Source organism: Desmodus rotundus, chromosome 3 (assembly GCF_022682495.2).
Source record: "Desmodus rotundus isolate HL8 chromosome 3, HLdesRot8A.1, whole genome shotgun sequence".
NCBI classification, from domain to species: Eukaryota; Metazoa; Chordata; class Mammalia; order Chiroptera; family Phyllostomidae; genus Desmodus; species Desmodus rotundus.
Genome location: NC_071389.1, coordinates 68915599 through 68943390, shown reverse-complemented (window position 1 = coordinate 68943390; position 27792 = coordinate 68915599). Strand labels below are relative to the sequence as shown.

Sequence of the window (27792 nt, the reverse complement as noted above, 5' to 3'; positions counted from 1 at the left end):
AAGTTTTACCTGTGGTAAACAAGAAGTTTCCTTTGAAAAATTTTATTTGAATTGTGATTTGACAACTGAAAAAAAATGGTAGCGTGACAGGAAGGAAGCTGATAACTGGGTGAGGACATCATCAGCATGCTAGAGCTTCACAGGGAAGGCCCCGTGCCGTGCAGCGCTGCGCCCAGGCCGTTCGGGCGGGACAGCCGCAGGAGAAGCCCTGCAGGAGGAGTAGGAGAGCCCTGCTCTCGTATTTCCTGACTGGAGGGACAGAGAGGACATGAGGAAGCTTCAGGGAGCTTGGGAGATCTGAGACTGTCAAACTGTTAGGAGACCAAGAAGGCTGAGTTGGCGAACAATTGTATTGATTGATTGATTAAAAAAAAATAATGTATAACTACATATTGCTTTGCAACTTGCTTTTTTTCATTGGACTTCATGTTAAATAAATAGGTCTACCTTTCTTTTGAATGGCTATCCAGTATTACATTGTATAAGATACAATTATCTTTAACCAATTCCCTACTGATATATGGGTTCTTCTTAATGTTTTCTTATCAAAAACAGTTTTGCAGTTATTTAACAAATATAGTCACGCTTGTTTTATATGTCATAGTAATTTAACAAATATTGATTGAGTATCTGCCACCTGCTGGTCACTGTTCTAGGAGCTGAGGGTACAGTGGTGGACAAAACAAAGTCCCTGCCTCTGTGGATCTTATATTTTGAGGTGGAGGAGTGCGAAGATAAGGGAGATGATCAAGTAAGCCACGTTGGGCAGTGATGAGTGCTAAGCAGGAGAGATCCACCAGGGAAGGGAACTACAAAGTGTTGGGGTAAGGGAGCATTAAATTTTTAATAGGGTGGCAGGCAAGGCCTCACGGAAAAGGTGACTTCTGAGTGGAGGGGCAAGTCGAGTGTGTTGTCTAAAGAGAAAAGGACAGAGCAAGGCCACGGAACTAGAGTTCACCTCTTCCACGGAGGAACAACTTTGAGGCCAGAGGGGCTGGAGCTGGTGACCTTGAGCAAGGGTGGTGGAAGCTGATCTAGGAGCGTGGGGAACGGGATGAGCCAGACTGCAAGGGGCATCTGTGTCTGAGTAAGGACGTTGACCTACAGAGGGAGATGGGGCGCGGTCTCAGGATCACTTTGGAGTCGGAGCTGCTAGCTGCCGGCTGGGCACAGGGAGAGCCAGGGGCGGCCATTGTGACTGTCCAGATAAGATGATAGTTGCGACCTGTACTAGCAGACAGGCGGTGAAGAAAGGGGATTCAGGATATATAATACGATGGCAGAGCCATCAGGATTTCCTGGTGGGCAGGTTGCGGGGTGGGAGCAGAGGAGTGAAGCGCTGCGCTGGAAAGACGGCGTGGCCTTCGACACAGATGCCGTGGTGTGCACTTACGTGGGAACGTCCGTAGGGTAAAACACTACGGTGGAATGACTGAGTGTGGGGTAGTAGGTCAAAGTTTGCTTCCTGGCAGCTATGGAGTTTTTATTTTGTTCTTCACATTTCTCTCAGTTTCCATATTTTCTCTAATAAGCATCAGTGCTTTTATGATAGTTACTTATAAAAATAAAAACACCTCCTTATTTAAATATCATAGTCTGCTCTATAGGTGACGCTAAGAACTATAGCTCAATCAAGATTATGTAAAACAAGTAGCTTAGATGTATTAGAGCAGATGTTCTCGATCTCTTTGCTCTCAGATCCCTTTTCACTCTTAAAAATCATTAAGGGCCTCAAAAGAGCTTTTGTTATGTGAGTTTTGGTTATTGGTTTATTTATTAGAACTTAAAATATGGGAATTTTAATATTTAGTTCCTCCTAATAATAAACCCATTGTGTGACTATAAATAACAATTTTTATGAAAAATAATAATTTTCCAAGACAAAATTTAGCAAGGAGAACGGCATTGTTTTAGATGTTTGCAGATCTCTGCAGTATCTGGTCTAAAGGAATGCAGCTCAATTCTCCAATCTGCCTTCAATCTGTTTGAGGAAAAGCTGGCTTTGCGCAGATATGCAGATTAAGAAGGGAAGAATATTTTTATATTAAGGTGTAATTGGCATAACATGATGTTAGTTTCAGGTGTAAAGTGTGACGATTCAATATTTGTATATATTTCAAATGATCACCACAATAAGTCCAGTTAACATCCGTCACCATACATAGTTAAAAAAAATTTTTTTTCTTGTAATAAGAACTTTCAAGCCCCACTCTCCTCGCTACCTTCAAATATACAGTGCAGCGATATTAACTATAGTCAGCGTGCTGAAAACTACATTCCCGTGACTTATTCATTTCTAACTGCAAATTTGTACCTTTTGATCCCCCTCACCCATTCCACCTTTCCCCTTACCCCCCCGGGAGGAATACTTTAATAGACTTTTCAGATGATTAAACATATAACTTCTTTGAGGTCATGCTAAAAAGTTGTAGTATTATAAAAGTTAATTGCAATATGGAATCTGAAACCACATCAATGAACTTGGTTTTTTCTTACTCTGTTGCCTTAAAAATCCATTAGTCCATCTGGCAATTTCAATGGATCTTTTCACCCATGTGTGATTTTGTACCATTATGCATTAATCATTTGAAAAATATTGGTCCACTGAGTTACTCAGACCTTTCAAATGTAACATATTTCACTCTACAAAATCAAAGACTCACATTCGCTACTATCCCTACACATCAGAAAAATCATTAAAGTGTTGGGAAGCTGTCAAACTCATGGCGGTGAACACAAGTTTCCCCAAATTTAATTTCCAGTTGAAAGCTCAAGTTTATCATTGGCAACAAATACTGTCAGTTGTTTTCCTTGAAGTGACAAGCTCGCTTTGTTCATTCTGTGGCAAATGCATGCCAAATAAATACCCATGTCTGAGCGACCATAGTTCCTCAGACATTCTTTGAGGTGAAAATGGCGCTCATGAAAAAGCAGCTAGTTGAGCTCCCAATTCAGTTGCGCATTTCCTTTCCCTGGAGACAACCTGTGCTTGGGGATGCAGGAGGAGTGCTGTGTGTGCTTCCTGTCTCTCACACAGAATAGTAATGAGACGTAATAAAGTGAGTAATTCTTACTGCCTCCCCAAGGACTTAGGTACAGTTGGCAATTTTTTAAAGAAATATATATTTAATTTTTTTAATATTTAAAAATAAATTTTTGCCCTGGCTGGTGTGGCTCGGTGGATTGAGAGCTGTCCTGTGAACAGAAAGGTTGCTGGTTCAATTCCCAGTCAGGGCACATGCCTGGGTTGCGGGCCAGGTTCCCAGTTGGGGGTGTGTGAGAGGCAACCAATCGATGTTTCTCTCACATATCAATGTTTCTAGCCCTCTCTTTCTGTCTCCAATTCTCTCTAAAAAATAATAATAAACAAAATTATTGTTTTAATTTAAAAAAATATGGTGGTCAAGAAATGCAATGACTACTTACCCAGTTTGCTGCCTCTCCCTTGCCTGGTGCTAAGATCCCAGCAGTTTTACCCATCATTGCTTTTTCCCCATCAGGGTAAATGTCAGCCCAGTGGAACGGGCAAAGAATGTCTCTGTAGTGTTACAAATACTGCTCTGACCCCAGGGACTCTCTGGAAGGCCCCGGGGCCACCGGCCACACTTGGAGCGCCGTGTCCTGGAGGCTCTCCGGCTCTGTGACAGATGTTAGGAAGCTGCAGAAACACTTAGAACACAAATCACTGTCTCCTGTTTACCTAAGTCTATATATTTTCCTCTAGCTAAGTATTCTTTTAAACCAGCTTCTCAACCATTGCATTTACATCTAAAGATACTGCTTATTAATAGAAAAGAGACCATCGATTTTCATTTAAAAACAAGAAAAACTTGAGACTCTAGCCTGGAAATAAGAGATCTCTGTGGCGGGCCTGGTCTTTGCAATTGAGTGGCTTGTGAAGCCCCAATAAATACTGTTTTGTACGGTCAGGTCGGTTTTACGGCTCACTATGTGCCGTAAAGAGCTGGGCCTGAAGCAGTTGCTGTTCTGCTCTAATTTCCTCCTATTAAAACCATGAAAACCCCAGGCTTGGTGAGGCCAAGGACTGGTTTATGGCGCAGAGGCTCAGCTTGGGTGGGAAAGTGCAGTCGAGGGATGCATCTACTCGGGCAGGCGGAGAATGAATGCTCGCCTGATCCTTAAGCTTGAGCATTAATTGCCGCCTCATTTGCCCATTTGCGCTCCCAGCGTGGATTAGCTGGCTGGGCTCCATGTGTCCTTTATGTCAGTGAGGATAAGGATGTGTCAGACTTTGGGAATGAAAACATGCTGTTTGGCCCTTCGAGGCAATTTCCTTCAGAGTCCCAGCTCTCTCCAGATGGCATCTAATTGTTTCTTGAATGACCTCAGTGTCCAGGCCACAGGAACCTGGTCTGAGAGGCCATTTCACATGTTTATTAGCCTGTGGACGAGAACTTACTGCATAAAGCCTCCATTCACGCTCTCAAAAGAGCTTTTTGTGCAGAAGAAATGATGAAGCGGGTGGACTGTTTCCTGTGACCACCAGTCTCCAATTGGATTCTTCGTTTTCCCAGGCCCAGGTGGGTGTTTTTCGAAGGGTCGAGTGGCCCAGCCCAGTCTGTGACAGCCCAGGCTCCTTCCCTCTGTCTTCTCGTGGTCTTTCTGGCCAAGAGCCTCAGCAGAACAGGCCCACACCCATGTCTCTCCCAGCTTTCAGAGCACTTAAGGGCAACCCGTGCAGAACGCAGGTGGTGGGAGTTAAGAACCACTGTGTCCGAGAGCTTCCTCCCACTTGGGAGCCCAGGTTGTTCACAGTTGAGAGAGTGAAGTGCTTCTGAGGACTGAAGAGGGAGCCACCCTTAATTCAGGTGCTGGGATGGCAAGGCTGGTTCACCCAATGAGGACCAGGACCCTTGTGCCAAGTCATGTCCCATGCCTTTGCGGTTCTCGCTTTTTGAGGGGGGAGGCCCCTGTCTCTTTGCAAATATGATGAGTAAGAAGGCTTTGCCTAGAAATATGCAAGCACATTTTCTGTGCAAACTACTTCTAATGTTTGTTGAGAATCCCTGTGCTATCCCCCCACAGTCGCTGGCCCCTCTCCTGTTCAGGCATTCTTCTGGGCGTTGGAAGGTGGCAATGAATGACACATGGGTCCTGAGGCCAACAGACAAGGACAGAGCTCACTTGAACGAGTGCTTTTATAGTGGGTGCTGGAAGGCAGCGATGGAGCCAGGGTTCCTCGCTGGAGTAAGCGGAGCAATAGCGGTGGGTGAAGGAGGCCCCATCGGGCCACACAGAATGAGAATCTGGGCTCCAGGCCTGCTTCCAGGCTTATCCACCTAAAGAGTGTAAGGAGCAAATCTGGGAAGATCTAAATGTGCTTTGGGGGCAATGCAAATCCCCCTTTCCTCGCCCTAGAAAGAAGTCCTGAGAGTTGCCCTCCCAGGTTATCAATTTACCTGGTAAAGTCCACCTGGCCTTAGGAAGGGACTGTGTCAGCCAGTCCCATGGAATCAGGTTTTCTGTCTTTCCACAAGGCAGCACAGCCTCTGGAAACATCCTCCACGAACTTAGGATGGTGCTGCTGCCTGCATGCTGGGCAGGGTTGAGTCAGCCATGGGTTCGTGGCCGCCCCTAGCCTGGGAGGGGGCTGGGTGGGGCTGGGTGTGGGAGCAAAACTCACACCTCCATCCAGTGGCACAGAACATTCCAAATCCATGAGTGCCTCTCCCTCTCTCTGGAGGCTTATTCATGTCTGCTTTATCCTCGAGAATTCCAGACAATGCAGTTCTTTAGTGGAATGCCCTTGGAGTCGGCTGTGAAATGCCATTGGTTTCCACCCATCCCTGAAACACCAGTGTGCAACCCTATCATTAATGGGAGTATATTATCCATGTTTTCATGTAACATCAGTTTATGTTGCCTGCTTTTAGTGTTTCTCAGATACAGGGATCACATCTTATGCACATGAACTCCAGTAGAGTCGAAAACAATATATCTTTTTTAAAAAGATTTTATTTATTTTTAGAGAGAGGGCAGGGAGGGAGAAGGAGAGGTACATCAGTGTGAGAGAGCAATATTGATCGGTTGCTTCTCATATGCACCCCAATCGGGGACCAGCCCACAACCCAGGCATGTGCCCTAATAGGGAATTGAACCGGGGACCTTTTGCTTTGTGGGACGACGCTCCACCAACTAAGGCATGCCAGTCAAGGCCAGGGCATTGTATCTTGATCTCAAGTTTTGCCTACTCTCACACTCATAAAATGAACCTGTAAACCTCAAACTGATGATGTGAGCTAGGAAATTTATGACTGGGAAGGGCAAGGTGGCGTGGCCTGGGTCGATGACTGTTCTGGGGAAGAAAACCATCTCCGTACTCCCAGTCCTTGCATCTCCTTCCCTCAGCACGCTGACTGCATTACCTCAGGTCAGCTTTTGCATGTCGTGGCAACACATGACTGTAGGCTGCTTAACTTATCATTTTAAATCTGTGGTCCCAGAGAACCAAGATGGAGGCATAGGTAGACACACTGCACCTCCTTGCACAACCAGAACTGAGAGAAAATCGAACAGCAAGGAAGTCCGACACCAAGGAAATAAAAAACAAACATTCATCCAGACCGGTAGGAGGGGCGGAGATGGGCAGCCGGGATGGAAAGGACTCACATTGGCGTGGCGGGACCGAGACTGGCCGAGTGTGGGACCAACAGGGCAGGCAGTCTGACCACTAGCAGACCCTGCGGCCCCACATTCGCGCACAGATAAACCGAGAGGGCCGGACTCAGAGTGGCAGAAAACGGGGAAGGCAGAGCGGCGGGTAGCACCCCACGGCCCCACATTCATGCACAGATAAACCGGACAAATGGCAGGGAGTGAAGCAGACCGTGCAACCCAGGGCTCCAGCGCGGGGGAAATAAAGCCTCAAACCTCTGATTGAAAACGCCTGTGGGGGTTGGGGCGGCAGCAGGAGAGACTCCCAGGAGAGGTCACTGGAGAGACCCACAGGGGCCTAGAGTGTGCACAAGCCCACCCACTCGGGAACCAGCACCAGAGGGGCCCAGTTTGATTGTGGGTAGCGGAGTGAAAGATTGAGGTCTGGTGGAGAGGGGAGCGGGCGCCATTGCTCCCTCTCAGCCCCTCCCCCACGTACAGCATCACAGTGCAGCGACCAGCGTTACCCCGCCCCAGTGAACACCTAAGGTTCCACCCCTTTAAGTAACAGCGCCAAGACCAAAAAAAAGGCCCAAATGACAGAACACTTCAAAGCTCCAGAAAAAATACAACTAAGCGACGAAGAGATAGCCAACCTATCAGATGCACAGTTCAAAACACTGGTTATTAAGACGCTCACAGAATTGGTTGAATCTGTTCGAAAACTAGATGAAAAAATGAAGCCTATGCTAAGAGAAACAAAGGAAAATGTACAGGGAACCAATAGTGATGCGAAGGAAACTGAGACTCAAATCAACGGTGTGGACCAGAAGGAAGAAAGAAACATCCAACCAGAAAAGAATGAAGAAACAAGAATTCGGAAAAATGAGGAGAGGCTTAGGAACCTCCAGGACATCTTGAAACATTCCAACATCCGAATTATAGGGGTGCCAGAAGGAGAAGAGGAAGAACAAAAAATTGAAAACTTATTTGAACAAATAATGAAGGAGAACTTCCCCAGTCTGGCAAAGGAAATAGACTTCCAGGAAGTCCAGGAAGCTCAAAGAGTCCCAAAGAAGCAGGACCCAAGGAGGAACACACCAAGGCACATCATCATTACATCACCCAAGATTAAAAGAAGGAGAGAATCTTAGAAGCAGCAAGAGAAAAGGAGACAGTTACCTACAAAGGGGTTCCCATAAGACTGTCAGCTGATTTCTCAAAAGAGACCTTACAGGCAAGAAGGGCCTGGCAAGAAGTATTCCAAGTCATGAAAGGCAAGGGCCTACATCCAAGATTACCGTATCCAGCAAAGCTATCATTTAGAATGAAAGGGCAGATAAAGTGCTTCTCAGATAAGGTCAAGTTAAAGAAGTTCATCATTACCAAGCCCTTATTATATGAAATGTTAAAGGGAGTTAGCTAAGAAAAAGAAGATAAAAAATAGGAACAGTAAAAATGACAGCAAACTCACAGTTATTAACGACCACACCTAAAACAAAAACAAGAGCAAACTAGGCAAACAACTAGAACAGGAACAGAACCATAGAGATGGAGATCACATGGAGGGTTGTCAATAGGGGAGTGGGAGGGGGAGAGGGGGGGAAAGGTACAGAGAATAAGTAGCATAGATGATAGGTGGAAAATAGACAGGGGGAGGGTAAGAATAGTGTAGGAAATGGAGAAGCCAAAGAACTTATAAGTGTGACCCATGGACATGAACTATAGGGGGGGAATGTGGGAGGGAGGGGGTGGGTAGGATGGAGTGGAGTGAGGGGGGCGGGAAATGGGACAACTGTAATAGCATAATCAATAAATATATTTTAAAAATAAAAATAAAAATAAATCTGTGGTCCCTGGGGAAAAGAAGGGACCTTTCCCTCTGCTCTGGTTTGAAAAATCATAGGGAAGGAGTCTGATTGGTCTAACTCAGGTCACATGACTACTCCTCAACCATTCAGTGTTGAGTGTTCTGACTGGCTCACACATCCATCACAAGTATGAAAGTGAGGTAAAGCTTTTATATGTAATAACTTTTCTCTACTATTTACATCATTTCCCCCTGAATTTTCAGGATCAGAAGTATATTAGGCTATATTTCCTCATTATCTCTGTCTACTCAGGGTACATATGTAAAATGTTGGCATATGAATACTAAGGTTTTGAAGGGATATTTCCTTTTTGATCTTTGTAAGCCCTATACTCATCTTTCTCTTGTTTATCTCCCTTTTGGTTTATTTATGGGCTGCACACCTATTGCCTCCCAGTTTAATTGTCAGATCCACATGGTTGCAAAGAAGTTGTAGGGGTGAGGGGGCGGGACAGAGAGGCCGCACATTCCCCTTACAGTTTGGCATTGGAGAAATTCCCACACCGGTCGTCACAAGCAGGCCAACTGTGAGGCCGGTGTGGCCTGCCTAGAGTGCGTCCAGGTGAGCCCCTGCTGCTCTCCCTGGTAACTCTCTCCTCCGCCCTGCCCTCCCCCTCCTCGGGCACACACTGCAGGCCCAGCACTGTACTGCCCTTTGAACCACTGACCAAAGAACCCATTGTCCGCACCTTGGGCACCAGGAGTGTTGACCGTCTGGGTGTCACTTCTGTGGGTACCATAGTGCTTGGCAGCTAACAGCTTCAGGAAGTGAAGAATCTGGCTGGTAATCAGCATGGTTCTTCCCAGGCAACACACCCTCTCTGCCTTTTCCTGTGGACTAAGGGGCCCAGTTTTTGACTCCACCTAAGACAATGGAGGGCCCTTAGCTCACCAGCCATCACCTGTGCTGTAGGTTTTGCTGCGTCCTGGCTCTCCTCACACTCTGGCCTCAGCATCCATCTGTCCCTGCCCTTGCCCATCAGCAGAGAATGGACTAGGATCTCTGACTGGGGGCAGTTAGCGTAAGACCTGCTGTCCCTGTTGCCAGGAATATCCGTACTCAGCCGGAGGGAGGGGGTTGCTGCAGCAGCCACAATTCTGCCTTTGGATTTGCACAAGATAAGGTACTCCAGGCAACCAGGTGGGATCCGTGCTTCCATTATCACATCCCATAGATCCAGCCACTCTGACTCATAGTTGTTTTAATTATTAACTCTAAGAACTGTGTAATCTCACATGCGTAATGGAGATAATAATACGTGTCTCCTAGTGTGAGTACTAAATGAGACAGTGTGGTGAAAGCTCCGTATCAACATTGGCTCCTGGGGGCCTTTCGTGTGGGGTGAGTGATGGCTCCTTCCAGGAGCCTCCCGCCCCACTCCCCCCCCCAACCCAGCGGAAAGGTAGAGAGGTTTCCGTGACTGCTGCAGTCTCTGGAAACACATCCCTGAAGTCTGTGGTTGGGAGGGGTTACGCTTTGTGGCTATTCTGCATGTAGTGGTAATGTTAAGCATTGTATGCAAACGAGGACCTTCTCCCAGCTGGGTGAAGGGCTTCTCCTCCCACAGGTGTTGAAAGCCTCTCAGCAGAAGGAAAGGAACGCTGCTTGCCCGTGTGTCTGTCTCCTCCCCTAACCAACCGCAGCCCTGCCAGTGACCATGTCCAAGGTAGCCAACAGGCCCCATCTGTCTTTGCTCATGCGCATGATGACCAGGGTGTTCTCCTAGCTTCTTTCTCTACAAAAAAAAAAAAAAAAAAGATCAAGTAAGACCATCAGAAGCCACATCTTTAAGAGCTACCGAAAGTCTTTCTGGACCAGTGGGGATTTTTAGGTCACATGACTCTCTGAGAACTAGGTAAGAGCCAGGGTGGACCTCTCACCTGATAGTTTATATACAATTTCCAGTGGTGTGGAAGCCCCGCCCCACCCCACCCCGCCCCCAGGCTAAACACTCTGGCCTGGAGGGGCGCTCACACCCTTGGGGCAGGGCGTGGAGTTAGCCAGTGTGCCACTCAGATACCACACTTGTGATCAATGGACAGCCGTGAAAGGAGGGTGCTTTCCTGCTGAAATATCTCATTCAGGTGGCTAGAATTTGCTTGAAAATAGAGAATAAGGAATTAGTAAGATCACTTTCTGCTTTACTTAGGCAAGCGTTCAAGGCTGAAACAGGTGGAGTTAGTCCTGACTCCCCCTGGCCCCTGGTGCAGACCACCCTGCACCCCAGGGTCCCTGCCTTTCTTGAGCACTCTTCCACGGCCGCTTCATCCACTCTGACATTTGGTCGCCTTTCTAGGTGGGTGATAGGCATGGAGTGGCATTGGAAGAATGCACTGTAACTTTGGCAATTCCTGACACTGGGGACTAGAGAGGAGGCAGTGCGGGCAGGAGGCAAATCTGGGAGGACACAGATCTAGCGAGGGTTGCTGGGCAGGGCCAGCATGGGTCCAAGGGGCTATGCCAGGCACAGTTCTGGTTCTAGAAGTGCTTGGCATCAGTGACCAGGAACATGGGCCAGTGAAGGAGTCGGGCACATGCAGTCGGTCCTCCAGGGACTCTAGACTCACGTGGAAGATCTGGTCCTGGGGCAAGAACCTGGAGGGCTGGGCAAGGGGAGGTCACCGTGCGAGGGGCATCAGGCAGGGCATCCAGGCAGGACATAGATTGAAGCCCGGTCCTGCAGCCAACTTGGTGTGGGGACCGTGGGAGAGAAGGGGGTGCAACCCAGATCCTGGGGTAGGGGCACAGGAGCCCCAGTCCGACTGGCTGCAACAGGGTGGACATTGAGAGCTCAGTAGCTGGGACGGACCCAGCAGCACCCGGGGGTACCGAGGGCAGGTGCTGTGGGCGCACAGGCTGTCTGTGCGAGCAAACGGCTCCGCAGACGACAAAGACGCGAGTAGAAAGTCCTCTGAGACATCTGAGCTTGTGTGCAGCGTTAACATGGGATCTTAAATTTTTAAGGCCAAAAAATATTTAAAAGCTAAAAAAAGAACTTCTTAAACTCCTCCCCATTATTCCCTGGCTTTCAAGGTCCAAGAGTCACAGTAGTGCCAGCTGGGGCCTGTCCGGGGCTCGGGATATGGCGCCTATAACCCAAAGTGTGAGATTTAGGGTGCCATTGGGCACGTGGCCTGCAGGAGGAGGCAAGGGGGGAGATGGGGCATGTCCTTTCCCTTTGAAAGGGAAGGGAAGCTCACATGTGCCCAGTGCCTATTGTGGGTTGGGTGCCAGTTTCTTTATGGTGTCTCACTTGCTCCTCACACAAACCTCACAAGTTAGAGGAGCAAATTGAGGCTCCAAGAGGTTAAGGAATTTGCCAAGGTCACCCAGCTTGCTGGTGGTGCAATGAAGACTTGAAGCGATCCAGGCACTCCCTCTACCCTGCTGCCTTTCAGCATGGCGTTTGAGACATATAAAGATGTGTCTTGCAGCTCAGTTTTGGAACGTGTCATTTGGCAGCAGTGCTCGTGAGGTGGGTGGGAGAGCTCGTGGCAGTGGAGATGGGAGACAGTGCAGCTGGTGTTCGCTGCCAAGCCTTCCCTGTTCTTGCCTGGCAGGCGCCCTCAGCCCATTTGTGCATGGCTCTGCACGGGAGGGGCCTCTGAGGGACTTTGGGTTGCTGTTATAGTTGCTTATATAGCTCACACTTACCAAAAGTGGGAGGAGGGGGATCTAGAAATGAGTGCAGCAAAGACATAATAGGAGCCCCAATGACAAGAGAAACAAATGACTGTGCAGGGTGTGCTGCCTGCACAGTGTGGGGGAGTGTGGAATAGAAGGAAGCTTGGGGGGGGAGCGGCACATCAGTTTGGGTTGGTAAGACACCCAGGGGTGTATGGATGGGCTGAAGGGGTCACAGGAATCCCTGAAATTATATGTAAAACATTACAGTATGTGCCTTTTGTTCTGGGAGGAGGGTCCATGATTTTCATAGACTCTCAAAGAAGGCCGAGCCCGCCAGCAACTCTGAGTCCAGTTTGAGAGGTTGGAATTACGCCCCATGCACATTCTTTTCATTTCAGCTTAATGCTTCAAACAGGAAATGGAGCTTGTACGATGCAGGATTTCTGGGGCCATACCAGGAAATGGTGATGGTCGGCAGGGGGATGTATGAGATGAAATTGTATGTGATAGTACAAGAAAGCAAAGCCAGGGCCGGGCGCTCGCCTAATTTTGGTTCACATTGTCAGTTACTCAATTTTAATAGCTAATTCGAGGAACAAATTTGTGGGAGGACAGAAGACCCAGTAGAGAGATATCCGTTTGTGAGTACTTCATCTCCTTGTTTACATGCTGGGCAGATCAACATGGTTTCCGGACGGAGCCTGTCTAACAGCCGTACTCCTTTACCCCCTCGAGGGCTGAGGGGGCTGTGAGACCGAGACGTGTGCACCCTCGTAAACACACTCCCCCTGTGTGCCAGCACTGCCAGCATCTTATCCACAGCAGTCCACTGAGTGGCCCAGAGAGCTGGGCCTGCCGTGCCTGCCCTCCTCCCTCTGAGTCCAGTTTGCATTCCTTTTTGGAGCAAGGAATAAATCACATATGCATATAGAAAAATGTGTTGAGCTGTCTTTGACAGCTTTGTTGCTACTGCTCCTGATGTGAGGAGGTGACCTCATCCCCGAAGGCCTCTCCTAATTCTCACGGTTTCCAGCTCTGCCCCCTGAGCCTGGTTACTTGTGACAGGAGGGTGTGTGCTCTCAGACACAGAGCTTCTCGCCCGACACCTCGCCTCCTGGTTTACTGTGTGCAGGGTCTCGCAGACAGGTGACTGGGAAGCTTTGGGAAGCAGGGCTGCTGATAGATGTGCCCCTTTCCTGGCCCTCAGCTTCCCAGGCTCTTGCCGAGCTCTCAGAGGACGTCCTCAGAGATTTAGGAGTTGTTCCTAATCTTCCTTCCCTGCTTCTTAGGACGCCAGGAGAAACGGCATTGGCAGCATTGCCCTCACTCTCCGTCTCATTAAAGCTGTCTTTGTTTCCCCCAGAGCCTAGTAAAGACAAAAAGCCAGGAAAGTTCCGTCTTTCTGGAGAGGCAGAGTCCCAGTGGCTGCTGTGAGAGGCTGAGGTGCTTTGACCATGATGACTGGTGCTCTCTGACGCATGAGGAGTCCCTGTAGGCAGGGACAAGCCAGCACTTGCAGCCCTGGACCAGTGCTCTCTGGTCACAGCCCGCCACCCACTATGGGCAGTGCCACTGTGCCCAGGGCTGCTTGACAATAACCTAGAGCACCTCACTGCCTGTAAGGTCTAAGGCCCCAATTCGGGGCCAGCTTTGGGAAGGGGAATGGGGGATACGGGCAGTTTGTTTTCTTGGTTGACCTGGACCAGGGGAAAGCAGATGCCTGGTAGGCACGTTCTCCGCACAGGCCTCTCCCCTCATGCCATCTCTGAGAGCTGGTCCACCCCACTGGGAGCCTGACCTTCTGGCAGGGACTGTGGCGCTTTGGGAAAGAGACTTGGAACTTGCTTTCAGCCTCTTTTAGCCTAAGGGACGCTGCCGACAGGGAGCATGTGTCTGTGAAATATGGCTGGCAGGCAGCTCCTGTTTCCATGGTTACTACGTGGGGCAGGTTAGTATAGGGCTACCCAAGTTAAAAATGGCACTGAAGGCAATGCTCGTGCAGGGGCCTTCTTCCGGCCAGCTTCAACCCTCTCCCCAGAGGGGGTGGCAACATTTGACCTGAGGGAGTAGGAATTTCCTTCAAGGGTCCACTGGCTGCCCAGCCCTGGCTGTTTTCACAGGTGTTTCCGCTGGTGCAGAGCAGTAAGCCTCCCAGGTGGTGGGGGTGGGAGCAGGGTGGCACTTGAGAGCACAGAGATTTCCCACGGCTTGGTGCTGCTGTCTCAGCCCCTCTGTCCATCAGTCCCTGGAGTTGCATTCATGACCCTGAGCCCTGTCCCCAGAAGGGCATGGTGTCTGGAAAACCCTGAATCCAGACTCGGCTGGTCCTAAAGCACATGTACTAAGTCATCAGCCAGTGACCGCTGCCCCAGTGTAACAAACAAATCAGGCCTTTTCACAGGCTGTGTGAGTAATAGGTTCAATTGTAAGACGTTAAAAACCTCTTACTTGTGTTTCCATGTGACCAGATACCAGGTTCTGCAGTCCCAGGCTGGAGTCCCTGATCCTTTGTTTTGTGCTGAGTGACGCGCCATTCTGGTCCACTGTTTCTTTGTACAAGAATAGAATAACCATTGGGGGAGAAAGTGAGAGAATTGATCGGTGTGGATGAGAGACGTTTAAAAGCGTAACAACAAGTCAGTGAAGGGCATGTCACGAATTCATGCAATTAGCATCTTTGGTTGCAATAACAACAGGTTATTTTAGTCTCTCTCCTGGCCATTTTGGGAGAAAATTGATTAAAACCCTTGAATGTTGCATGAGAAATTATTTTGGGTATGGAAAAAAAATTAAAAGTGGTTAAGAAACAGTTACTTAATAAGAATAGCCTATTCTTTAATCCTGATGGAACCAACTTTGGGGCATTGGGGGGCATCTCTTGGAGCAAGCAGGGAACGCCTGGGCGGCCGGAGCGGTGGCCTGGCCTTTGCTTGTTGTGCTTTAACTCTGGCCCTGGAGCCCTTGACTTTCACCATTCTCGGTAACTTACATGCCTGAGTTATTTGCAGTATTTTCTTGCAGGAATGCACTTCATTCATGTTTTCTGGGGGTAGCGTATTGGAATTCAAAGGCTTTTGCTGACTAATGTCATGGAACTTCTGTGCAGGATTGAAGGAGCTGCTTTTCTCCCTTCTCGGAGGCTGGGGGTAGTGGTTTTTTAGCCACCTGGGGACTTTCGTAGCCTGGGGGAAAGGGAAATAGCTAGTGGAAAACAGGCCCTTACCTGGTGGCTGTTGGCCTGATTGATGAGTCATCCCCACAAAGCTGCTGGGGTCATGGGCCCTGGCTGCTCATGTGGATGTACCCTTTGAACCCCATCAAATAGGAATGAGGGCAGAGAAATGCTTCCTCGTGGGTTCAGTCCAGGACCTCAGAGGGCAGTATTGGCCCATCTACTGACCATCTTAAGGTCCCTCCAGCTAAAAAAACCAACCAACTGACCAACCATGAGTTCTACCACCATTGGTACATGCTTCCAGGTTCTCAGGGGCCTTCCCAGGACCCGGGAGTTCCCAGGACTGCACACCCGACCTCCAGAACCATGGAGGAGAAGGAGGGAAGGAGAGAGCAGAAAGGAAGTCAGCTCCCCTCACTTCCCCCCACCCCGGGTAGTTCCTGTGGGGTAGAACCTTTGGAGGTCTCTCCCTGCGTTGGCTATGGGGAGACTCTACCCCTGTCTCCAACCACAGCTCTCATACAGGCCCAGAAGCTGCTCACCAGGCATTAAACAAACAATTCCCTGTTTTTACAGGCTGCCTTGACCTGGTCCAAAGGCCGAGGCCTCCTGAGTATTTGACACTAATCCCATTGGATATTTTTCATACCTCCCTCATGCCTCATCTCGTGTCGTTCCTTTCTGGACAGATTAGGTTCTGCTTCTTCCTCGTTGCAAGTTTCTGCCTGTGTGGAGTTTTAGCTTCAGGACACATTCCATTTTTCAGTGGCCGGAGCCACAGAAAGTTAATATCTGGAAAAGTAGGAAAGGAAGGGAGCGCTACAGGCATAAACCTGAGTTTGATTTTTTTTAAAAAAGTCCCCTCAAAACTCAGACCATTGAGCATCCACTCTTACTAGAATGAAAGAAGAAAAGCACTTACTTCGCCCTAAAAGTGTTCAGAGGCTCTTGGTGGGGGTGGCAGCATCTTAGCACGGAAGAGTCCAGCTTGGCCAGGTTGGGTTCAAGTGCAGGATCTGCGTTAAGCGGAGTGGGCAGCTTCAGTGAAGTGTTTCAAGTGAGCGAGGGGAACGAGCCAAACAGTTGTGTCAGAAGAGGCTAAACAGCCTGTCCCCCATCCTCCCCACAGACCGCACGGCCAGGTGGGGCGGGCACGAGGCGCCCACGGTGTTTGCTGACAGACTTGCTAATTAAACACCAAAAGGCAATATTGCTTTGCCAGTGGTGAGGGCTGTGCCAAAGTTATCAGCAGCCAGCTGGCTGCCAAGAGCATCCTAATGAAAAAGAAGCAGCTCGGGGGTGGACTGGGAGAGTGAGGACAGTGGTCCGGCCTGGGTTCCTTAGGACTTCTAGGATGGCTCCTAGGGGAAAGTCACACCCTGGTCACCTTTAGGTCCTTTTCTCAAAGGAGCCTCTGTCTCATCACCAGGTAGTGTGATGTGCTTCCCTAACCCCTAGGTGCTGGGGTGACAGCAGACAGACAAAGCCTCTAGGAGCAGGTCCCTGGTGCTGCCTGAGGGGCTAATGATTTCTGCCGGGTCTCTACAAGGAGGGGACAGCTGAAGTCCAAAGCCTCTTCTACGAGAGGTTAGGATTTCATCAGAAAGCAAGCCTGGTCACATGAGAATTTCTGGCACCGTGTGCATGGCAGGCTGGACACCAGCCTGCCAGAATTGAGCGAGTGGATCGTATTGGCTTCAGCGGAGGGGAAAAGTCCCAGCCTGGCCTGGGAGAAGGAGCTGGCTCACTCCCCCGGCCGCCGGAGTGCGGGCGGGCGCGTGCAGCCACCACAGCCACCGAGGGACTGGGGCTGATGCCCTGAGCCCCCTTTCTTTTAACCCTGAAGAAAGTGTGTGGTCCAGGGACTGAGACGGAAAGATGCCTAAAGAATGCAATGCCTTCCACACGCTCTCGGCATCTCTGTGCTGCTTCTACCACCGCAAGTCTTTCCTCGGAGTCAAGGTAGGTGTGGTTTGGGGATAAGGTGCCTCTAAAATTCTTCTGGGGTCTTGAAAGCATTAGTTTTCGGAAAGGCGCTAGAGAAAGTTTGCAGCCTGCTTGCTGGCTGTAAAAACAGAGGCACCTTCTCTGACTGATGGATCTTCATAATCCCCTAGCAGTGTGCCTCCCCGGGACGCAGAATCTGTGTTTTGGGACGACAAGTTGTATTTCAGGACATTTTCAGTCTTCTTGCGCTGAAATTTTATACCAAAGTAGCTCAATAACAGTAAGCTATTTTTCTCCTTTCTCTTTGTCTCTCTCTTCCCTCATTCATGATGGATGTGAGGTGGCTGAGCCCCTCTCTCCACTTCACCTGCTGGTCCATTATGTCGGTAACATAAGTAATGTAGAGAAACGGCCAAATAGCTCCCTTCAGATGGCAGCCAGGTTTCCCAACATTTCTGTATTCAGAACTGCCTTTTGCTGCTCCCATTTTTATCCTTTGTTACAAGACCAGCACCATAGGTTTGGCGTAACATGCCAACACACTATTTCACTGAAAATGTCCAAAGAACCTCATTTGACTAATTCAAGATGAGGCCTGTGTTCTGTGTTGCCCGCTTGTGACAACACTAGGAATTAAGATTAATATGGGCTCTCGCTGATTTGGGGTTTTTCCTCCTTGGAAAATGCTGCCTGCCCCGGTAGAACTGTGGACCTCACTTAGTCGTGGGAAACAGGAGGCTGAGAGCTCTTAAGGAATTCTTCCCACCCCGACACGGAGCTCCTGCACCGGAGGGACGGATTTGTCCAGGGCTGTTGAAAAAGCTGCAACAGGGTTATGATCTTCTGCTTCTTTCTTCTCAGTGAGGCTTTAAAAACAGCTCTCAGGAAAACTTGTTAAAGGGAGACCCCTTTGTACAAAAATATACACTGAACGAGAAGGGGATACACTTCTAATTTTACCGCCCTGTTGCGGTGTTCAGAGTAGCTTTCTGACCATGCAGCAAAGTTTGTTTTTGTGTCTTTGTCAAGGAGGAGGGTGAGGAATTAATCATTGGTTAAAAGTGTTCTCTCCCTGATTTAAGAGCCCCTTTCTATCCTGGAGCCCAGTGGGGTGATGTGAGGACCATGTGGTTTCTGGCCTAAAAATGGATCATTCTGGCGTGGGGCAGATGAAGTCATGCCATTAGCAGTGTTTGAAAGCTGTCAGAGATAGGCCGGGAGGCCCGAGAGGGAAGCGTGCACTTCAGGGATTGGCCGTAGGTCTTTACTCCAATAGAAGTTCTTTCATAAGCCAACTCCTGCTAATTCAGAAAAGCGTGACTCAGCATCTGGTATGTGAGGAAAATAGCCCATAAATATCTGGGCCTGAGTGACAACATTCTGTTTGGCTGCCCCTGCTGCTCGCCTGTTCCATCCTCCGAGGCCCGTGTAGAAAGACACGGGAATGTGTGGGGTTGGTCTGGACCTGCCCCCTTCAGCCTAGCCCTTCCCCGCCCCCCACCACAGCCACTCTGGGTGGTTGGCTGTTGGCAGAAACACCCTCCACCCCATCTGGGCCTGTGCCCCAGCCCCAGTTTGCTGCATCTCCAGCGCAGAGAGGGGCCTGACCTGCTCCGGTACCAGAAACGGAAGCCTTCAGATCCAACTTATGCCCCGTCTCGTTTTGTTTAGTCACCTGGGAAAGAAAGTCCACCTGTGCTTAAACCCCTCCTCCTGCCAGTGTTGCCCCGAGGACAACCTGCGTCACTGTATTGGCTCCCACTTTAATTAGGGGTTTCAGGACTTGCTGCTCATAATTAGCTTTCGTTCCAATTAGAGCTTCAAAATTAAATTGGGATTGATTGCCTGATAGCAAAACCGAAATAAAGCTCCAGTTCTCGACCATGTATGTGTGCTGCTTCCCCTGGCATGAATTCCTCATACCGAAAATAACACTATGGTAGCCATGGTAACTTCCCATTTGGCCTAATCCATATCATCTCTGGAGAAAGTTGAATGTTATTAATAGTGTTTGTTGTGTGGAAAGAAAATTAAAAATATAAAAGCTCCTTCGCTTCATAAGAGACCAATCGTACTGGTGCGTGCAGAGAATAAAATCTTATTTGCAGAGACTTTGCAGAATTTAGAATGTATTTAGGGGCCTCACATGGACATGTAGGCAGAGGTCCTAGGAAGGAGTTGAATGGGAGGCCAAGAACGGAGAGGAAGAAGGAGCAGACGCAGTCGCTGCTGGCCCTCGAGGAGCTGGGTCAGAGACAGCACGTCCCGGCCGCACGGAGGGGCTGGGCTGCAGCATCCCAGGAGGGCTTCGCAGGGCAGTCACTTCACAGAGAGACCGCTGGACCCTGAATGAGAAAAGGAAGGGATGTTTTGTTTACGCCCAGTGGAAAAAAGTTTGAAATGAAGAAGTTCCTGATCTTTAACATTAGTGGCGCACATGCAAGTTCCAAGGCTCCTGAATGTCAAGTGTAAAAGCCACGTGTAAGCTGTCTGTTGAATGGGGTGACAGATGGTTCCTGCCTCAGAAGGACTTGCCACAGGAGCATTCAGTCATAGTGTCATTTCGTCACATTTGCAAAAGTCTTTCCAGTGTCTGAGTTTATTCACACGTTGTCTCACGGGAGTCTCAAAGCCAGTTCTCCGGGCCAGGCAGGGCAGTGGTCCACCCCTTTCCACAGAAGAGAAACTGAGGCTCAGAGGAACCATTGAGTTGGCCAGAAAATTTGTTTGTTTTCCATATGATGCTTCTAGTAGCGCTTAGTTATCTTTAACTTCATTCAAAACAATTTTGTTAGATTTTATTGGGATAGCTGTCATATCAGCATCAATTTAAATAAAACTTATAAAAATTGGTGAATTTTTGTGCAGCCATTTTAATATTGAAGATGGAAGACAATATGCACCATTTTTGGCATATTATGATTTATTATTCCCAGAGAGGTGAAAATGCAACTAAAACACATTGAAAAGATTTGTGCAGTGTATGGAGAAGGTGCTGTGACTGATCGAACGTGTCAAAAGTGGTTTATGAAGTTTCTTGGTACTATTGACATTTTGGCCAAATAATTCTTTGCTGAGGGGCTGTCTTATGCATTGGAAGATGTTTAGCAGCACCCCTGGCCTCTACCCACTAGAAGCCAATAGCAGGAGACAGCCGACATACTCAAAATATCCAAATCAATAAAGTTATTGATGAAAATGAAAAATGTGTCTTTTATTTTACAGAAAAAAACTAAACAGACTTTTTGGCCAACCCAGTACCTGACCAGAATCACTTAGTGGAGAACCAGGAGTAGCAATCAGGTTTTCTGGCCTCAAGCCCAGTATCCTGTCTGGGACACCATATTAAGACCATAGAAACCTGAAACAAGACAAGATGCTAATACTTTAGTTTGCATTTCAGTTTGGAAAGAGCAGTGTGAATCTTGGTTTTCAGGCAAGACTCCAGGGAAGCCGCAGGGCTCCGGGTTCGGTAGGCTGGCGACCCTCCTGCAGGCGGTGGCAGGTCCCCCCAGCAGCTTCCTCGTGAACTACAGACAGGATCTGGGGAGAAGCTCGTAGGTGACATTTCCAGAGCTGACAGTGGGAACAAACTCCACTTCTCTGGTCTCTAATGTCTCTGATCTTTCTTGTGCGTGGACAGGGGGAAAGGAGCTAAAATTTGCTACCTTATCAATGGCTCCTCCTGCGGAAGGGCGGTGTGGCTGTGTCAGGAAACTTCAGGGGAACCTCAGAGATACTGATTACCTTACAAGTGTGGGAGAGCCCCTTTTCTGAAGGAGCATAAGCAGAGGTTAGAGTATGGAGTCGGTGTATAAGTGGGCCAGTAAGTCCCCACTAACCATTGGCAGTGGTCTTGTCAGTGGGGAGTCGTGATCAGAAGGCTGTGGGTTTTAAGCAGCTACCTTCCCATATGTAGATGCGACTGTACTTTGCAGCCACAAAGTGCTGTATAGTGGGAAGAGTTTAAATGGTGCTGTTGCTATCGCTGCATTTGTTTAACTTGAAATTAATTCCCTTGCCTTTGAAAAAAAAATATTTGGAGCCTCACTGAATACACAGGCGTCCCATCTGTACATCCCTAGAGGGTTGAGTCCCTGGAGCTTATTTTTATTAGAAATTGCCTCTCGGAGAGAACACGGTGGAGCGAAGGGTCCACTTGTCTTCCCTATGCCTGGTCCTTTGGTCTGTCTGCTGTTGTGACAGCTTGGGTACTGGTGACACATCTCAGGGTTGAAAATGGCCCTGAGTTGCCTTTGTCAGTGGGGCTGATCACCATCAGCGTCAGCTGTGCAAGGGAGAAAAAGCTAGTGAGGAAATGTCTTTCCCAGTGACTTAGTCCCTCCTCTTGGTGGCTGCTGGTTGCTCATTTATCTCTCCTGCCCTCCAAACAAAAGCCCAGCAGTTTTTTTTAAGAGACCTATATGCATTCCATTAGCATCTGGGAGCTTTGGGGATCTGGTTTCAGCATCAGGGGAAGGACAGAGCTGTATCCCAGCACCCCCTCCCCACAGGCCCGGAGCCTGGATCCTGGCTGAGGCCTTGTTTTTGTTGGAGAGATGTGGGTGGGAAGCAGAGAGGAACCTGGGATCCTGGGAAAATTCTGTCAGTGGCTTAGCACCCCCAGGGCTGTGGAGAGGTGGGCCTGTGCCAAACACTGGGGAGGGCGCTGGAGAGTTTGGGCGCTCAGGCCATAGAGGTCAGCAGTGCCCGGAGGACCTCTGTCATCGCTGTGTTCAAAGATGTCAAGGACAGCTTTTAGCTGATGTGTAGTTTGGATGTCCCCAGGACAGCAGAGGACACTTGGGCTGGCCTGGCTGGGGAGGGGAGGAGAGTTGAGGGGCCTCGTGGGGCTGGACGCTATGGCGGCATCTCTGTCCTCATCTGGATTTCCAGTGCGTCCAGTCCCGGGAGCTCCTGTGGAATCTGGCTCTGACCGTGAGAATGTCACATCTCATTTTTCTGGCTTATGAAAGCGCTATGATCAATCTTGCAGTTTGCATGGAGACTGACTCTCCCTGTGTCCACTCTAATGTGTGTGTGCTTCTGCAAAAGCAGTTATGCACAAAGAACCAACAAGCTAGAATCCTAGGTTCTTAGTAAGATGGGATTGGAGGGACCACTGAGCCAGCCTCCCACTCAGAATTCACCTGCCTCATCCCCACCGCCAGCCCCTCACCTAGCCCCTCACCCAGCCTTTGTATTGAAGGCCTACTGACTGCTGGGAAGACAGGGAAAATTCCTGCCCCAAAGGAGCGATTCCGTGTTTAGTGGAGGAGGTGGACATGCAGGCAGCCCTCTCTGAGCTACCTGGTAGGTGCAAAGGCAAGAAGAATACACAGCATATTGTGAGAGCCCCGGCAGAGTCATTTCAGTCCTGGGCCAGGGAATGTCCTGGAGGAGGCAACACTGGACAGCAACTAGAAGAGCAGCAGGTAGAAGAGGCACGAGGGAGAGAGAAAGGGCACCAGCTGCAGTTGAGGAGTGTAGAAGATGAGCCAAAGGCGCAGGGGAACAGATCTCGCAGGGCTGAGTACTGGGCAGAGAGTGATTGGATGGAATATGGGGTAAGGACTTGGGGGCTGGTCCCTCTGTGTGTAGGATGAGTTTGAGGAACATAAACAGCATCTCTCTAATTCATGCCCAAGTCCTTGAAGCTTCCCGCCACCTCTGCTTGTCCTGGCTCAGCTCACTCCTGTTTCCCTCCCTCCTCCTCCTCCTTAAGCCCTGTCTTCCTTAACACTCTTACTTCATTTCTTACTTCACAGCACCAGTTAAGACCGTCAGGCGGGATATTTTTCCGTCCCCACCCCTGCCCCCACAAGCTACAGCTATATCCATGTCCATGACCCCTGCTTCCTTCCTGCAGCCTCCAAGGATGAAGCGCCATGTCCCTCACCAAGGCTGGTCCTGCCACCTGCGCCCATCACTGCCCTCTTCTCAAAGACTCCCCAGAAATCTTCAGTTGTTCTTCTCTACCAACACTTTCCCCTTAGCTTATAAACATGCCCCAGTCTTTCCTTTTCTAAAAATAATCCTCATCCCTGTCTTTCTTCCTGGTCTCTGTTTCTCTCCACTCGGCCACCTTTACCTCCCCAGTGACCTTGCCAAGTCCAGTGGACGCTGTCCAATCCTGTTTTACTGGAACTCTCTGTTGCACTTGACACCGTTGGCCAGTCCCTCCTGAAAGTCTGCTCTCTCAGCCTGTAGGGCACCACATTCTACGTGTCCCCTTGAATCCATCCTGACCAGCCTGACCCTGTTGTTAGGGACTGAATGTTGTGTTTCCCCCGAAGTCACGTGTTCACGTCCCAGCCCCCAAGGTGATGGGATCAGGACTTTGGGAGGTGTTAGGTCATGAGGGGCGAGCCCCCAGGAATGAGATCAACGCCCTAATAAAAGACTGCAGAGAGCGCTGTTGCCCCTTCTGCTGTGCCAGGACGCGACGAGAAGAGGCCTGTCCGAGGCAGGCTCTCACCTGATGGTGAGTCGACTGGTGTGTTGACCTTCAATGTCCCGACCCCCAGAACTGTGAGAAATAGATGCTCATCGTTTGAGCCACTCAGTCTGTGCTGTTTTTGTTACGGCAGCTCTAATGGACCAAGATGCCTGTTTTTGTTTGTTTGGTTTTTTTTTAGTATCTCTTTTTAGACTACTTAAAAACTAGCATCCCCTAACCTTGTTCTCATATACCCTCCTATACCCACCCCATTGGTGACTGCTGACATAGCTACCCCTCTATATTGAGGGTTCTCCCGCTGTATCTCCTGTCCACCTCTTCTCCATGGCAGCTGGACCCCGTGGCCCGGTGAGCTGCTCCATCCAGATGGCCCACAAGAAACTCAGGCTCTGCCTCTTCTTCCTCAAGCCTGCTTCCCTCTCATGCATCTGTGTTGGGAGAGGGTGGCTCAGTCATCTTCTAGGAGCTCCCATGCCTCTCCTTCAGCCTATTCACCATCCGTGTCTAGTCCTAAGTTACTAAGTCTGCATGATTTCACTACTAAACATCTCTCTCATCTGCCTCTTCCTCCCTGTCTCTACCACCGATGCTGTACTAATTCAGGCCCCACCTTCTCTTCCTTGGAATTCTTTAGTAGCTTCGTAACTGGGTGTCCTATCTTAAACGTTCATAGGAAGTCATTTCATTACTTTCTGTTGGACATTTCTAGAGCTGGAGAGGGTGCTGTGCCCTTACGGCCAGACATCCCCGCATTTGAACAACTCTAATTGCCAGAAGGTCCCTCCTTGTATTGAGTCAAAATCTACGCACCTGCAACGTCCACCGTATTCTTCAATTAAATGGATATAACGGCCCTTCAGATGCATATTTTTCTTCTCTCTATTGTGGGCATGTTTATTTTGAGCATGTCAAATTAGTTGGTATGAGTGGGCACCTTAAAATAAGATGAGAGGGATTCTGGACTCATTTCTCCAGGGAGCTGAACCAAGAATGTTTGGCCTGTCATCTTGGGACAAGAACAGCCCAAGGCTTCAACTATTTCAACACCGTCCTCATGTTCCCCTTAAGTCTTTTCTGTATAAACTAACCATTTCTAGTCCTGTATAGGCCTTGGGAGACTTGGATTCTGATGTCAGTCAGTCCCTTGCTCAATAGGTCTGAGCAAATCATGAAAATTCAGGGCCTCGGTTGTGTTTTCTCTTGTGAGGTGTAAATACTCCTGCTAGCTATTTACCTTCAGGGATGGAGTACAGATCCATGAGATGTGAGTTGTATTGTGTTGGGTATCTGTCTAAGTCCAGTTGCTGTTGCCGGGTTTCTGCCCATGATACCTAGCACAGTGTTTGTGGTTTTACGAAAGCTTGTTAAACAAGGTGTGTAGGTACTAAGGCTCTGAACTCCTCTGAGAGAAAGTGACGTGTGAGTTGTATATTGGAAGCCGTGGAGTTGATGCTTGGCCAAAACCCATCTTATGATGAGTCGTTTTTTTCCTGAGAACCTACTGTGTACTGAGCCCTGACATATGATGCACTTTGTCCCGAAGCAGACTTCCAAGACGGCTGTTAGTCACAGCGCTATTTTGGCGAGAAAGAATTTGGAAAGTCATTTACTCCACATCCTATGCTGGAAGCCTTTCGGAATCTTTGGGTTTTCCTCTATGTATTTGCAGATCTCCTTTTCTTTCCTTCCAATTACATCTCGTACCGTCTTTCAACCACATGCATTTTGTTTATTCAGTAGTGCCTCATTCATTCGAGGTGAATTAGGAAAAGGATGAATTAAGTTGATTTTGATTTTCCGACATTCTTATTGAAGAGCAAATAGGGCATCTATTTTGGTGAATAGCCACATATCAAATCACTCATACTTTGAATCAGGATGTTGAATTAACAAGGTAAAATTACCAGCGGTAAATGCTTCTGGTTTGGACCTCCTTGCATACTGAACTTGGGTCAGCTGGTCTTTGGAGCCCAATCTCGAGGTCTGCCTTAGCCAGGGCAGCCCCTGTGTTTTCGCTCCCTGTAGCGTTAACAAAGCACTACTATTACTGAACGGGACCTCACCGCCTGACCCAGTGATTAATATTTCACTTGCATTATCTCGTTTAGCCTGTGTGCCAGCCCTGTAAGAGAGAGAGGTATTATCAGAAGTCACTTGAGGACATGGTTAAAGGGAGCAAAGGGTTTAGAAGGGGTTTTCATAGGCTGAACTTGCACTTAGCTTTCTTTGAAGCCCCTTATTTCACCGGCCCAACAGACCTTTCTGTGCAGCCAGCGACCTTCCTGCATCTTAAGTTGGCAGGTTCACTGTCTCGCTGGGAAGAGTCAGGACACCGGGCTGCCTCGTGGGGGCGATCTGGGAGTCTGTTCCTCTTCAGGCTGCTCCAGGAAGTCATCCTCTAAATCTGATCGAACGGGGAGGGACCCACGGCAGCTTGTGGCATGGCAAGGTGTTAACAAATGGCCTGTTGAAGATGTCACCGTGTTTCAGTTTATCTATTACCAGCGAAAGCTGAGACCCCCTTGGAGCTGAGCACTGAGTGGCCCAGGGGCAAATACAGCCTTGCCAAGAGGGGATCTTACAACGGGCAAACCCACTGGGGCCGGGTTGGGGGGGGAGGCCGTAGGGTGTAATGAGTGCGCCGAGCAGGTTCTCCCACACTTGGGAAGCGTTGTGAAGGAAAGAAGCCATTTTGGTGTTGGGGGTACTGCATTCTGTCAAAGTTAGAATTCCTCCAGCAGTTTTCAGGCCGAAGTCAGTCTCCTTCAGCGAAGAATAATTTTCAGTCCCTTGGTGTTCCATCAAAGTAAAACCGAGCTTCAAAAGCAATAGCTTTGTGATCCTCCCGGACGGGAAGGTGTGGAGGAGACCTTGCCCAGAGAATGACTGGGATAAAAGGCAACGGGAATGTAACATCAAAGGGAGCCCTGGACCCATCGGAGCGGGTTTCGACATAATGAGGTTAGCGCAGGGGATTCAGTTGCTGCTGCCCGTGCGGAGCACAGTGCTGCTCTCAGACGCCAGTCTGCGCAAATGAAAATTAAATCAGTCTTTTTCCTTTACACACACAGAAAGCTGAATTTTAATGGGAATTTCTCAGAACCTTGATAAGGAAGTGTTCCATAGGTACGCTCTTCATATTTTCTATTGACGGTTTCTGAGCCTCTTTAGATAAGTCTTTGACAAGCGTTGGTAGTGAACAAATGAAGTCCCTCAGATTGGGGCTCCCTGGGGGGTTTGATGGCATTTTCCTGTCTGCGCCAGGGTCTGATGGCCCCTGTGTCGTCGTCTGTCTGTGAAAAGAAAAATCGCATAGTAAGAAAATGAAGCATCTTAATTTAACAGCAAATTGCAAATCCGTTTTTAATGGCACTGGAGTGAGAATCTGGTGTAAAGTGGGATGAATTACGCAGCTTTAATCATAATGTGGAAAATGGCATCGAAACCCATCTGCAGATCTTTGCTGAAGACGAGATTCTTTCTAGGATTTGGAAAAAGAGAAATCTGTATCATCAAGGCACTTAAACATTGACATCAAATCGATCAAAGTGTCTCGGAAAGCTAAAGCTTCCTGAGATTTTATGAGATCTCTCTGCTACTGATTCCTTTCTCCTCAGGGGCCAGAACCCCTCACTGCCCTGGTAGGGAAGCCCTGGTCCGGAAAACACTGAGAACTTAGGTGGAAATGCTTGTGGCCCATGCTCTACATTCTCTTAAGATGTCTGTCTCCTCACAGCGGCTGTCACCCTGTCGGGCCACGGAGACTTTCTCACCCTCAGACCTAGCCGGGCAGGCCGAGTGGCTCAGCGGGCTCTCCGCAAGTCCCTGAGTTTCATCAGAGGCACCATGTTCCAGGGACTGGCAAGCTCTTGATTAAAGTTGACCTCCTGGTTAATTCTGCAGAACTTTGGCCAACAGGGTGAAGTATTTGTGAGGTAGGAAGCTGCCTGCAAAGCCTGCTTCACTGAGCTTGAATGTAAGGATTCAAAGGAGCAGGCTCGAGGCAAGGGACCCAAGTGAGACCAGTGGCCCCCATTTGTCAAGACCCCAACAGCTGAAAGGCAAAGAGGCCCACAGATACCCCCAGGTCCTCCCCC

General features: G+C 49.0%; 1 protein-coding gene and 1 long non-coding RNA gene across 5 annotated transcripts in view; one reads left to right on the top strand and one right to left on the bottom strand.

Annotated features, from left to right (window-relative positions):
- BCAR3 (BCAR3 adaptor protein, NSP family member) overlaps positions 1 to 27792 on the top strand; it is a 116777-nt gene that overhangs the window by 51050 nt on the left and 37935 nt on the right. The window contains exon 1 of one of the 4 annotated variants that reach the window (XM_024565372.3): positions 16798 to 17250. The exons of the other annotated variants lie outside the window; for them this stretch is intronic. Coding sequence (XP_024421140.2) covers positions 17167 to 17250 — 84 coding nt within the window. The 5' untranslated portion in view covers positions 16798 to 17166. Of the gene's footprint in view, positions 1 to 16797; positions 17251 to 27792 lie in introns of those variants that run through there. 4 annotated transcript variants of the gene reach the window in all.
- On the bottom strand, positions 14332 to 16794 carry LOC128780436 (uncharacterized). Its single transcript, XR_008426335.2, has 3 exons — positions 16211 to 16794; positions 15938 to 16080; positions 14332 to 14662 (listed from the first exon to the last, which is right to left on the bottom strand). It is a non-coding gene; the product is annotated as an uncharacterized lncRNA (long non-coding RNA).